The sequence below is a fragment of the Chiloscyllium plagiosum genome, unplaced genomic scaffold (genome assembly GCF_037043375.1).
Source record: "Chiloscyllium plagiosum isolate Xiang-an unplaced genomic scaffold, Cpla_swu_hap1 HiC_scaffold_6, whole genome shotgun sequence".
NCBI lineage: Eukaryota > Metazoa > Chordata > Chondrichthyes > Orectolobiformes > Hemiscylliidae > Chiloscyllium > Chiloscyllium plagiosum.
In genome coordinates, this window is record NW_028270144.1 from 122,944,332 (window position 1) to 122,957,427 (window position 13,096).

At 47.2% G+C, this 13,096-nt stretch overlaps 1 protein-coding gene and 1 long non-coding RNA gene across 6 annotated transcripts in view; one reads left to right on the plus strand and one right to left on the minus strand.

The window, feature by feature from the left end:
• pak1 (p21 protein (Cdc42/Rac)-activated kinase 1) overlaps positions 1-13,096 on the plus strand; it is a 236,992-nt gene that overhangs the window by 213,069 nt on the left and 10,827 nt on the right. For all 5 annotated transcript variants that reach the window (XM_087988411.1, XM_087988413.1, XM_087988412.1 and 2 more), the window contains one exon: positions 10,568-10,667. In XM_087988411.1, coding sequence (XP_087844537.1) covers positions 10,568-10,667 — 100 coding nt within the window. The remainder of the gene's footprint in view (positions 1-10,567; positions 10,668-13,096) is intronic.
• LOC148149847 (uncharacterized) overlaps positions 1-13,096 on the minus strand; it is a 50,179-nt gene that overhangs the window by 36,399 nt on the left and 684 nt on the right. The window contains exon 2 of the long non-coding RNA XR_015757495.1: positions 4,601-4,710. This is a non-coding gene — a long non-coding RNA (uncharacterized LOC148149847). The remainder of the gene's footprint in view (positions 1-4,600; positions 4,711-13,096) is intronic.

Sequence of the window (13,096 nt, forward strand, 5' to 3'; positions counted from 1 at the left end):
AGTGTATAAGTCCTGCTAAGATTTGCTTTCCCAAAATGCAGCACCTCACATTTATCTGAATTAAACTCAGTCTGCCACTTCTCAGCCCATTGGCCCATCTGATCAAGATCCCATTGTAATCTGAGATAACCTTCTTTGCTGTCCACTACACCTCCAATTTTGGTGTCATCAGCAAACTTACTAAATATACCTCTTATGCTCATATCCAAATCATTTACATAAATGATGAAAAGTAGAGGATACAGCACCGATCCTTGTGGCACTCCGCTGGTCACAGACCTCCAGTCTGAAACCTTCCACCCCACCCTCTATCTTCTACCTTTGAGCCAGTTCTGTATAAAAATGGCGAGTTCTCCCTGTATTCCATAAGATCTGGAAGTATTGGATATGATTCAATCCCACTTGACTTTTGATAAGAATACAGTGTAAATGTTTAGGAGATTTCTTTCAAAATTCAGGAGGATTAATGTAGACAAAATGTTGCCTTGAGGAGAGAATGACTGGCCTTATCTCAATGCTCACCTAGTATGTTCTCTAAGTTTTTATTTATAGGTTTTCCTTTAAAATTATTTATATATTTCAAAGAAGGCACTCTATTCTGGCATATAACGAAATGAGAGCAGTTCAACCAAAAGGTTACAAGGATTAGAGCACCCAGATTTAATGTCTTGGGTAAGGGTCACAGGGGTTTGTAAGAAAGAATGTTTGTTTATATGCACAATTGGAACTTACAAAATGTTGATGCTGTGAGAGACTTTGTTGTACTTGTATGAGGAGCAGAGCAAGTTCTCATGCCAGTAAATAAGAACAGGAGAAGGCCATTCAACCCAGAAAAAAGTGAGGGCTGCAGATGCTGGAGATCAGAGCTGAAAAATTTGTTGCTGGAAAAGCACGGCAGGCCAGGCAGCATCCAAGGAGCAGGAGAATTGATGTTTCGGGCATGAGCCCTTCTTCAGGAATGATTCCTGAAGACGGGCTTATGCCCGAAACGTCGATTCTCCTGCTCCTTGGATGCTGCCTGACCTGCTACGCTTTTCCAGCAACACATTTTTCATTCAGCCCAGAAGCCATCCCGAGCATTGTAAATTATTGAGTGCAGTGCCATATCCTGTTAACCCTGTTTCCATATCACCTTGATGTCACTGATAACTCAACTGAATCTATCGATCTTTGTCTTCAACTTACTTCATGACTGAAGCTCCACAGCCCTTGGGGGAAATGAATTCCAAAGATTTGCTCATCTCTCATTCTTTTAAACTCCAGGCAATGTGGGGTTGATCTCTCCTCAGTCTCGCCATCACAGGAGTCCATTTGTTGAACCTTTGCTACATGCTGTCCTTGTTTCTACAAAGGAACCAGAGCTATAGACAAAACTCCAGATGTGGTCTCACCAGTACTCAATACAACTGAAACAAGATTTCTTTGTTCTTGGTACTCAAAACCACTTGTAATAAAGGCTAACATGCTGTTTGCCTTCCACATTGCTTGCTGCACATGCATGCTAGCTTTGTGACTTGTGAAGAGTAGGCAAGAGAAGGACCCCTGAGAGAGCAAGCAATCGAGAAGGCAATTTATATGTTGGCCTTTATTGCAAGGGATCGGAGTGTAATTATAAGGAAGTCTTACTACAGTTATATAGGGCTTTGGCGAGAACACAAATAGAATGCTATGTACTGTTTTGCACTCTGCTTTCAGGAAGGAAGTCCTTGCTTTGTGGGCAGTTCAGTGAAGATTCACGAGATTGATCCCTGGGAGGAGAGGGTTATTATGACAAGCTGCATAAATTGGGCCTAAATTCTCTGGGGATTAGAAGAATGAGAGGTGATCTTGTTGAAACATGGAAGATTTGAAGGAACTTGACAGAATAGACAGTGAGAAATTGTTACAGCTGTCTGGGCAATGCAGGAAACCAGTAGTCTGAAGAGAAGGGGCTAATCATTTAGGTCTGAGATGAGGAAAAATTCACTTGTGCAAACGGTTGTGAATCTTATTTTACTCAGAGGTGCAGCAGGTAATTGGGAAGGCGAATGGAATATGGGCTCTTACTTCAGGAGAGTTGGAGTATAAGCGTAGGGAAGTCTTACTGCAACTGTACAAGATGCTGGTGAGATCACATCTGGACCACTGTGAGCAGTTCTGTTCCCTTATTTAAGGGAAGATGTTATTTCATTGGAGGCAGTTAAAAGAAGGATCACAAGGGTGATCCTGGTATGGAGACATTATTTTATTAGCAAAGGCTAAACCGGTTGGGACCCTACTGACTGGAATTTAGAAGAATGACAGGTGATCTCATTAAGAGAAAGTGAGGGCTGCAGATGCTGGAGATCAGAGCTGAAAACGTGTTGCTGGAAAAGCGCAGCAGGTCAGGCAGCATCCAAGGAACAGGAGAATCGACGTTTCGGGCATAAGCCCTTCTTCCTGAAGAAGGGCTTATGCCCGAAACGTCGATTCTCCTGTTCCTTGGATGCTGCCTGACCTGCTGCGCTTTTCCAGCAACACATTTTCAGCAGCTGATCTCATTAAAACATATAAGTTTCTTAAGGGACTTGACAGCGTAAATGTTGAGAGGATATTTCCCTGCTTGGGAGAGTCTAAGACCGGAGGGCATAGTCTCAGAATAAAGGGTCACCAATTTAAGACTGAGATGAGGAGGAATTTCTTCTGAAAATTGAGAATGCTAAGAGTGGTGGACGTGATCTATATGGACTTCAGTAAGGGATTCAACAAGGTTTCCTATGAGAGACTGGTTAGCAAGGTTAGATCTCATGGAATACAGGGAGAATTAGCCATTTGGACACATAACTGGCTCAAAGGTAGAAGACAGAGGGTGGTGGAGGAGGGTTGTTTTTCAGACTGGAGGCCTGTGACCAGTGGAGTGCCACAAGGATCGGTGCTGGGTCCTCTACTTTTCAACATTTATGCAAATGATTTGGATATGAACATAAGAGTATAGTTAGTAAGTTTGCTGATGACACCAAAATTGGAGTTGTAGTGGACAGCAAAGAAGGTTATCTCAGATTACAATGGGATCTTGATCAGATGGGCTAATGGGCTGACGAGTGGCAGACTGAGTTAAATTCAGATAAATGCGAGGTGCTGCATTTTGGGAAAGCAAATCTTAGCAGGACTTATACACTTAATGGTAAGGTTCTAGGGAGTGCTGCTGAACAAAGAGACCTTGGAGTGCAGGTTCATAGCTCCTTGAAAGTGGAGTCGCAGGTAGATAGGATAGTGAAGAAGGGGTTTGGTATGCTTTCCTTTATTGGTCAGAGTATCGAGTACAGGAGTTGGGAGGTCATGTTGCAGTTGTACCGGACATTGGTTAGGCCATTTTTGGAATATTGCATGCAATTCTGGTCTCCTTCCAATGGAAGGATGTTGTGAAACTTGAAAAGGTTCAGAAAAGATTTACAAGGATGTTGCCATGGTTGGAGAGTTTGAGCTATCTGGAGAGGCTGAATAAGCTGGGGCGGTTTTCCCTGGAGCATTGAAGGTTGAGGGGTGACCTCAGAGGTTTATAAAATCATGAGGGACATGGATAGGATAAATAGACAAAGTCTTTTCCCTGGAGTGGGGGAATCCAGAAGGAGAGGGCATAGGTTTAGGGTGAGAGGGGAAAGATATAAAAGAGACCTAAGGGACAACGTTTTCACGCAGAGGGTGGTTTGTGTATGGAATGAGCAGCCAGTGGAAGTGGTGGAGGCTGGTACAATTACAACATTAAAAAGGCATCTGGATGGGTATATGAATAGGAAGTATTTCAAAGGATATGGGCCAAGTACTGCCAAATGGGACTAGATTAAGTTGGGATATCTGGTCGGCATGGACGAGTTGGACTGAAGGGTCTGTTTCCATGCTGTACGCCTCTGTGACTCTAATTGAGAGTCTTTGAAATTCTTGCCACAGAGCTCTGTGAGGACAGAGCCTTTGTGTTTCTTCAGGGTTGAGATAGAAAGATTCTTGATCAGTTGGAGAATCAAGGGTTATGGGGAATGTGGGTGTGGGATGATGGTCCGGAACCTGCTGCCCACTAGGATGTTACAAAGGTAAGAACATCGGTGATTTCAAAGAGAAATTAGATGGTCATTTGAAGCAAACGTACAGAACAATGGGGATAGAACTGGGGAATAGGACAGAGTAGCTTAATCTGCAGAAAGCTGGAATGGCGTTGATGGGCTGTATGACTGCCTCTTGTGTTATAATGGCTGTGTGAACTGTTTAATTGAAACAGGGTCAAGGGGCTGAATTAGGCGAAAGTGGTTACTACAGATGCTGGAGATTAGAGTGGTGCCGGAAAAACACAGCAGGTCAGGCAGCATCCGAGGAGCAGGAACATCGATGTTTCGGGCAGAACCCCTTATCAACTCAAGGGGCTGAATTGCCTAGTCCTGTTCGTATGTTCCAAACCGAAAAGCTCTGGGAGAGATGGAAATGAGATGGAGTAGATAGTTGAAGCAAGAGAGCAGGCAAACTGAATGAGGCAAGCTGCCTTCTCTTGTATAATTCTATAAAGACTCATTGCCCCTACAACCAGTTGTAAATGGCTAATAGTACATATCTGGTTTATAATAACATTTTCTGCATCTGCTCAATCACTGACCTGATGATTCTTGAGGAGTGTAGCTCTCCAGTGTAATCTTGAGAAACTGTTGGTGTACATCAATTTCCAATTTGTGAAAATTGACAAATGAACTGCCTTCTGTCACCAGGCTGTAAAACAGGAAATGTGTTTCATTTGAAATAAAAATGCATAGAAATAACAGGTCAACTTTGAGGTCGAGGAATTCATGGAGACTGAACCATCTGTAAACAAAACGCTTATGTTACGTGAGGGAATATTTGTCCAGAGTGGATGCAGGGAATGATGCCCACTACCAGGAGGTTTACAACTTGAGTTGAAAGGAAAGAAAAGGGGAGGGGTGGCGGTGTTGATATTGCTATGATTAGATACAAGAGGTAGAAGGGGAAACAGTGGATTTGAATAATTTCCTGAATCTGTGTTACTATTGATTATCCAGAAAACGGCTTATTGACGTAATCCTGTCAGATATTGATGTTCTTGTAAATTGGAAGTGGTTCTTTTGGATGAGGGAATTATATCGCTGCTGCTTCCCTCTTTGTTTTTGTCCTTAACCCCACCCCACCCATATTGTATTGCTATCTTTGCCCTTTTACCCTTTGACCTGTTTCTTCTCAGAATAACTTTTCAGATTTTTAAAAAAATATGGACATGAAAGCAGCTGATACAACCAGTCACACAAATAGCTGACTCAGTAGCATGCATCATATCCTTGATTATGTTAGTTAACAATGCTACATGGCTGCCTCAGAAACAAGAATTCCATAAAAAGCTCAACAGATCTGGCAGCACCTGTAGAGAGAAATCAGAATTAATGTTTTGGGTCCAGTGACCCTTCCTGAGAACTCCTACATGGCTGCTGCTTTTCCTAGCTGAAAATGTGTTGCTGGAAAAGCGCAGCAGGTCAGGCAGCATCCAAGGAGCAGGAGAATTGACATTTCGGGCATGAGCCCTTCTTCAGGAATGAGGAAAGTGTGCCAAGCAGGCTAAGATAAAAGGTAGGGAGGAGGGACTTGGGGGAGGGGCGTTGGAAATGCGATAGGTGGAAGATGGTTAAGGTGAGGGTGATAGGCCGGAGTGGGGGTGGGGGGGGCGGAGAGGTCAGGAAGAAGATTGCAGGTTAGGAAGGTGGTGCTGAGTTCGAGGGTTGGGACTGAGACAAGATGGGGAGAGGGGAAATGAGGAAACTGGAGAAATCTGAGTTCATCCCTTGTGATTGGAGGGTTCCTAGGAGGAAGATGAGGCGCTCTTCTTTCAGCCGTCGTGTTGCTATGGTCTGGCGATGGAGGAGTCCAAGGATCTGCATGTCCGTGGGGGAGTTGAAGTGTTGAGCCACGGGGTGGTTGGGTTGGTTGGGCCTGATTCCCAGAGGTGTTCTCTGAAACGTTCCGCAAGTAGGCGGCCTGTCTCCCCAATACAGAGGAGGCCACATCGGGTGCAGCGGATGCAGTAAATGATGTGTGTGGAGGTGCAGGTGAATTTGTGGCGGATATGGAAGAATCCTTTGGGGCCTTGGAGGGAAGTGAGGGGGGAGGTGTGGGCGCATGTTTTGCATTTCTTGCAGTTGCAGGGGAAGGTGCCGGGAGTGGAGGTTGGGTTGGTGGGGGGTGTGGACCTGATGAGGGAGTCACGGAGGGAGTGGTCTTTTCGGAACGCTGATAGGGGAGGAGAGGGAAATATATCCCTGGTGGTGGGGTCTGTTTGGAGGTGGCGGAAATGACGGCGGATGATACGCTGTACATGGAGGTTGGTGGGGTGGTAGGTGAGGACCAGTGGGGTTCTGTCTTGGTAGCAATTGGAGGGGTGGGTCTCAAGGGCGGAGGATCGGGAAGTGGAGGAGATGCGGTGGAGAGCATCGTCGATCACGTCTTGGGGGGAAATTGCGGTCTTTAAAGAAGGAGGCCATCTGGATTGTACAGTATTGGAACTGGTCCTCCTGGGAGCAGATGCAGTGGAGACGAAGGAATTGGGAATATGGGATGGCGTTTTTACAGGGGCAGGGTGGGAGGAGGTGTAGTCTAGGTAGCTGTGGGAGTCGGTCGGTTTATAGTAAATGGCCATGTTGATTCGGTTGCCCGAGATAGAAATGGAGAGGTCTAGGAAGGGGAGGGAGGAGTCTGAGACGGTCCAGTAAATTTGAGGTCGAGGTGGAAGGTGTTGGTAAAGTGCATGAACTGTTCAACCTCCTCGTGAGAGCACGAGGCTGCGCCGATACAGTCATCGATGTGGGGGGTGGTGCCAGTGTAGCTGTAGAAGATGGACTGTTCCACATATCCTCCGAAGAGGCAGGCATAGCTGGGGCCCATGCGGGTGCCCATGGCTACTCTTTTGGTTTGGAGGAAGTGGGACGATTGGAAAGAGAAGTTGTTCAGAGTGAGGACCAGTTCAGTCAGTCAAAGGAGGGTGTTGGTGGAAGAGTACTGGTTGGTACGGCGGGAAAGGAAGAAGCGGAGGGCTTTGAGTTCTTTGTGATGGGGGATGAAGGTGTACAGGGACTGGATGTCCATGGTGAAGATAAGGTGTTGGGGACCGGGGAAGCGAAAATCATGGAGGAGGTGGAGGGCGTGGGTGGTGTCCCGAATGTAGGTGGGGAGTTCTTGGACTAATGGGGACAGGGCAGTGTCGAGTTCGGTGCAGAGAAGAGTTTGTTGGGGCAGGAGCAGGCTGAGACAATGGGTCGGCTGGGGCAGTCAGGTTTGTGGATTTTGGGCAGCAGGTAGAAACGGGCGGTGCGGGGTTGTGGGACTATGAGGTTGGAGGCGGTGGATGGGAGATCCCCTGAGGTGATGAGGTTATGGATGGTCTGGGAGATGATGGTTTGGTGGTGGGAGGTGGAGTCATGGTCAAGGGGGCAGTAGGAGGAAGTGTCTGCGAGCTGGTGTTTAGCCTCAGCGGTGTAAGGGTCGGTGCGCCAAACTACTACCGCGCCTCCCTTGTCTGCCGGTTTGATAGTGAGGTTGGGGTTGGAACAGAGGGAGTGGAGGGCTGCAGGTTCCGAGGGTGTGAGGTTGGAGTGGGTGAGAGGGGTGCAGAGGTTGTGGCGGTTAATGTTGCGGCGGCAGTTGGTTATGAAGAGATCGAGGGCAGGTAAGAGGTCAGTACGGGGTGTCCAGGTGAATGGGGTGTGTTCGAGGCGGGAGAAGGGGTCGTCAGAGGGTGGGCGAGAATCCTGGTTGAAGCAGTAGGCGCGAAGGCGGCGGAAGAATTGTTCCATGTCTCGCCACGTGTTGAACTCGTTAATCCCAGAGCTTGGGGAATGACCCCTTCTCCCGCATGGGCCCCAGCTATGCCTGCCTCATCGTAGGATGTGTGGAACAGTCCATCTTCTGCAGCTACACTGGCACCACCCCCCAACCTTTGCTCCGCTACATCGATGACTGTATCGGCGCTGCCTCGTGCTCCCACGAGGAGGTTGAACAGTTCATCCACTTTACCAACACCTTCCACCCCGACCTCAAATTTACCTGGACCGTCTCAGACTCCTCCCTCCCCTTCCTAGACCTCTCCATTTCTATCTTTGGCGACCAAATCAACACGGACATTTACTATAAACCGACCGACTCCCACAGCAACCTAGACTACACCTCCTCCCACCCTGCCCCCTGTAAAAACGCAATCCCATATTCCCAATTCCTTCATCTCCGCCGCATCTGCTCCCAGGAGGACCAGTTCCAATACCGTACAACCCAGATGGCCTCCTTCTTCAAGGACCGCAATTTCCCCCCAGACGTGATCGACAATGCTCTCCACCGCATCTGCTCCACTTCCCGCTCCTCCGCCCTTGAGCCCCACCCCTCCAATCGCCACCAGGACAGAACCCCACTGGTCCTCACCTACCACCCCACCAACGTCCATATACATTGTATCATCCGCCGTCATTTCCACCACCTCCAAACGGACCCCACCACCAGGGATATATTTCCCTCCCCTCCCCTATCAGCGTTCCGAAAAGACCACTCCCTCCGTGACTCCCTCATCAGGTCCACATCCCCCACCAACCCAACCTCCACTCCCGGCATCTTCCCCTGCAACTGCAAGAAATGCAAAACTTGCGCCCACACCTCCCCCATCACTTCCCTCCAAGGCCCCAAGGAATCCTTCCATATCCGCCACAAATTCACCTGCACCTCCACACATATCATTTGCTCCATCCGCTGCACCCGATGTGGCCTCCTCTATATTGGGGAGACAGGCCGCCTACTTGCGGAATGTTTCAGAGAACACCTCTGGGACACCCGGACCAACCAACTCAACCACCCCGTGGCTCAACACTTCAACTCCCCCTCCCAATCCACCAAGGACATGCAGGTCCTTGGACTCCTCCATCGCCAGACCATAGCAACACGATGGCTGGAGGAAGAGCGCCTCGTCTTCCACCTAGGAACCCTCCAACCACAACGGATAAACTCCGATTTCTCCAGTTTCCTAATTTCCCCTCTCCCCACCTTATCTCTGTCCCAACCCTCGAACTCAGCACCACCTTCCTAACCTGCAATCTTCTTCCTGACCTCTCCGCCCCCACCCCCACTCCGGCCTATCACCCTCACCTTAACCTCCTTCCACCTATCGCATTTCCTACACCCCTCCCCCAAGTCCCTCCTCCATACCTTTTAGCCTGCTTGGCACACCTTCCTCATTCCTGAAGAAGGGCTCATGCCCGAAACGTCGATTCTCCTGCTCCTTGGATGCTGCCTGACCTGCTGCGCTTTTCCAGCAACACATTTTCAGCTCTGCTCTCCAGCATCTGCAGTCCTCACTTTCTCCTGCTGCTTTTCCTAGCCTATTTGTCCTGTAGAGCAGTTGAAGATCACAGTACCGGGCGGTCACCTTTTGGGCTAACTGCATGTACTGAATTTGCAACTTGAAAGCTTGCCCTGGAACCTTACCCCTGCTGTCATGTGACTGACACCATGATGGATTGAAAACTGTGCTGGTCGTGTATTGGACCCAGAGCTGGTCACATCCGCCTTGAGAGCAGAAATAAAGTCCAAGGTGGCACCGGGATCTTTAAATAAAACACACAATTGTGGATGCTGGGGATCTGAAACAAAAGCAGAATTTGCTGGAGAAACTCAACACCTGTGGGTAGACAACAGAGTTAGTGTTTCAAGTGTGGTAGTCACCATACTCAAAACGTTAACTGTTGTCTTCCCACAGATGCTGCCGAGTTTCTCTGGCAAACTCTGCTTTTTGTTTCAGGATCTTTAAATGCTTAGCCATGGAGTGCTGAGGGCAAGATCAACTCTACAATACAAATGGAGCCTGAAAATAAATTGATGTAGCAAATTTACTCCACAGTGCTTCACAAACAATGAAATGCTTTTTTGAATGTATCAGTGTTGGAAGACAGGATAAGTGGCACCCAGATGCACACAGTAAGCTTCAATAATGCTCACTGAGCTAATACTCCACGATCTGTTTTAGTGATGTTTGTTGAAGGATAATTATTGGCCAAGCCACTGGGAGGCTGCTCTTCAAATTAGTGCAAGAGGATCCTTTAAATCTCCATCTGAGAGGTTAAACAGGACCTCAGCTGTGACACAGTAGAACCACAGAAATGTTACAGCATAGATGGGGGGTGGCGGGGGCTATTCAACCCATGTTGTTCATGCTGCCCTTCCTAATCCCATCCCCCTGCACACGGCCTATAGGCCTGCAGTTTACAGCACTTAAGGTGCAGATCCAGGTACTTGTAAAAATACTTTTGGGTCTCTGCCTCCACCACCAGCTCAGGTAGTGAATGTCAGATACCCACCACCCTCTGCATTTTTCTTCATTTCCCCTCTAATCCTTCTGCCATTGAGCTTGAATCTATCATCCCTAGTTTTTGAAGTCTCTGTGATAAACAATGAGCGTCTGTGCTGCCCTTTCTTCCTTCCTAATGTGCAGACACCTGTCAACATCAAGTAACCTGACAGCATGAGTCCAATTGGGATTTCTGTTTGATTTGCTCTTTTCAATGTTTTATGTCTTTTTATTTTTTTCTAGTGTCTACAAGCTCTGGAGTTCCTACATTCAAACCAGGTCATCCACAGGGATATAAAGAGTGACAATATCCTACTGGGAATGGATGGCTCTGTCAAGCTAAGTATGTATTTAAACTTGGAAAATTATACTCTAGCAACTTAACTGCAATACTATTTTGGCAGTACAGTCAGTCCTTCTGTAACAAGCTTTTCTTCAAAGTGCATTGGCTATAACACAATTGAGGAATTTAGGCCATTATTTGCAGAACATGAAATTTTCCTTACCTATATTGGCTATAACGTGATTCTGGCCCTGTTAGTTTAAATAGTGCTGATATTACGTGATTTTCTTACAATGCAGGATTTCACAGGAGCCGAACTATCGCGTTATATCAGAACTGACTGTATTGCAATGTTTTCCATGTCTCATTCTGAACAGAGCCCTAGAGCTCAGTTTGTGTTTAGAAGGTGGAATTTAGACAAAGTTTTAAAATGTGACAGGATTGACACTGGGAGTCTGGTTTCCCCAATGTATACAGCCTGGCACTGGACAGGGGTGTGTCATTGTCTTATGATGATCATCTGCTATTTAGGCTGAGGATGAGGGGTGTTTCTCCAGATGGTGGTTCTTTGGGATTATCTATCCCCCAGAGGCTGGGGTATATCGAAGGCTGAGATCTATAGATTTCTGGGCACTGCCATGGAGTCAGAGGTGTACAGCATGGAAATGGACCCTTTGGTCCAACTCGCCCATCACCAGATATCCTAAATAAATCTAGTCCCATCTGCCAGCATTTGGCCCATATCCCTCCAAACCTTTCCTATTCATATACCCATCCAGATGCCTTTTAAATGCTACACTTGTACCAGCCTCCACCACTTCCTCTGGTAGGTCATTCCATACGCGCACCACCCTCTGCATGAAAGAGTTGCCCCTTAGGTCCCTTTTAAATCTTTCCCCTTTCAACATAAACCTATGTCCTCTAGTTTTGGATTTCCCCACCCTGGGAAAGTACTTGCAACCTTTCAAGTTTCGCAACATTCTTCCTGTATCAGGGAGACCAGAATCGTTGCAGTATTCCAAAAGTGGCCTAAGGCATGTCCTGTACAGCTGCAACATGACCTCCCAACTCCTAACTAAATGCACTGACCAATTAAGGCAAGCACATCAAATGCTGCCTTCACTATTCTGGCTACCTGAGACTCCACTTTCGAGGAACTTGCACTTCAAGATCTCTTTGTTCAGCAACACTTCTCAGGACTTTACCATTAAGTGTATAAGTCCTGCCTTGATTTGACTTTCCAAAAAGTCTATTTAAACTCCATCTTTCATTCTTCAGTCCATTGGCCCATCTGATCAAGGTCCCATTGTATTCTGAGATAACCTTTGTTGTCCAATAACTTCCAATTTTGGTGTCATCTGCAAACTTATTAACTATACCTCCTATGTTCACATCCAAATCATTTATATAAATGAGGAAAAGCAGTGAACCCAGTACTGATTCTTGTGGCACACCACTGGTCACAGGCCTCCAGTCTGAAAGGCAACCTTCCACCCTCTGACTTCTACCTTTGAGCCAGTTCTGTGTCCGAATGGCTAGTTCTGCCTGTATTCCATGTCAATGGAACAACAGGTAAGTGTGTTGAGCAGGAAGGTGGAATTGACCAAAAAGATCAGCTACTAAAGCTTTTGGCCAAAGCTGTTCAGTGGCTCAAACCCGTGTGACTCAGCCCTGAGGAAATTTGTGTCGAGGTGCTCAGGTGTGGAGTAGGCTTCCATCTGAACAGATGCCATTTTTGACAGAATCACATCCTGCCTCGGGTCCTGTGTCCCTGCGTTGTGAGCCGCCTTGAGGAAATTCTCTCTAATCCTTTTGTAGAGGAGTTTCCCATGTAGTCTGCTATTGCACACTCTTCTTTGCCCTCATCTGCCATCTGGATGTACCACCTTGCCACCCAGTGGCAGATGAGATCCCTGGTATTTCAGTGGGAGCCCTCGCCCTGACCATTGGGCTCCTAGGGTGAAGGATGCTACATGTAGCTGTCCCATGGTTCACTCGGTTCATGGATTCTGAGAGTGCATGAACCATAAACTTTTAAAGGCTTTGTCTGCTTTTTGTCTTTTGAAGGGGCCTCTAATTCCTATGTGTTACACAAAGGTGACAGCTGTTGCCCTATGGGGAGGAGAGTGTTTTCTCTGAGTGTGACACGTGTCACCTCCTGTCCTCTGGAGTAACTTGTCCTCCCAGATTGACAGAGTGCCCTTGACTTCACTTGCTACATGCAGCAAAGTAGAAATTCTACCTAACCCCCTCAAAGACAAACTACATAGCAAATGAAACTTTGGAGTTTGTCCTTCTGCCAGAGGTAGTGTGTACCTGTAACGTAGTGCAGTGGTTACATTACTGGATCAGTACCCATGTGATCCAGGCTAATAAAGCAGAAAAAGAGTTTAAAGCCATACCCCTGTTATCCTCTCCCGCCTCCCCATTCATGCTTAGACATTTTATTTTCCTTTGCAAAGTCTTGCTATGTCTAAGAGTGTGGGCTG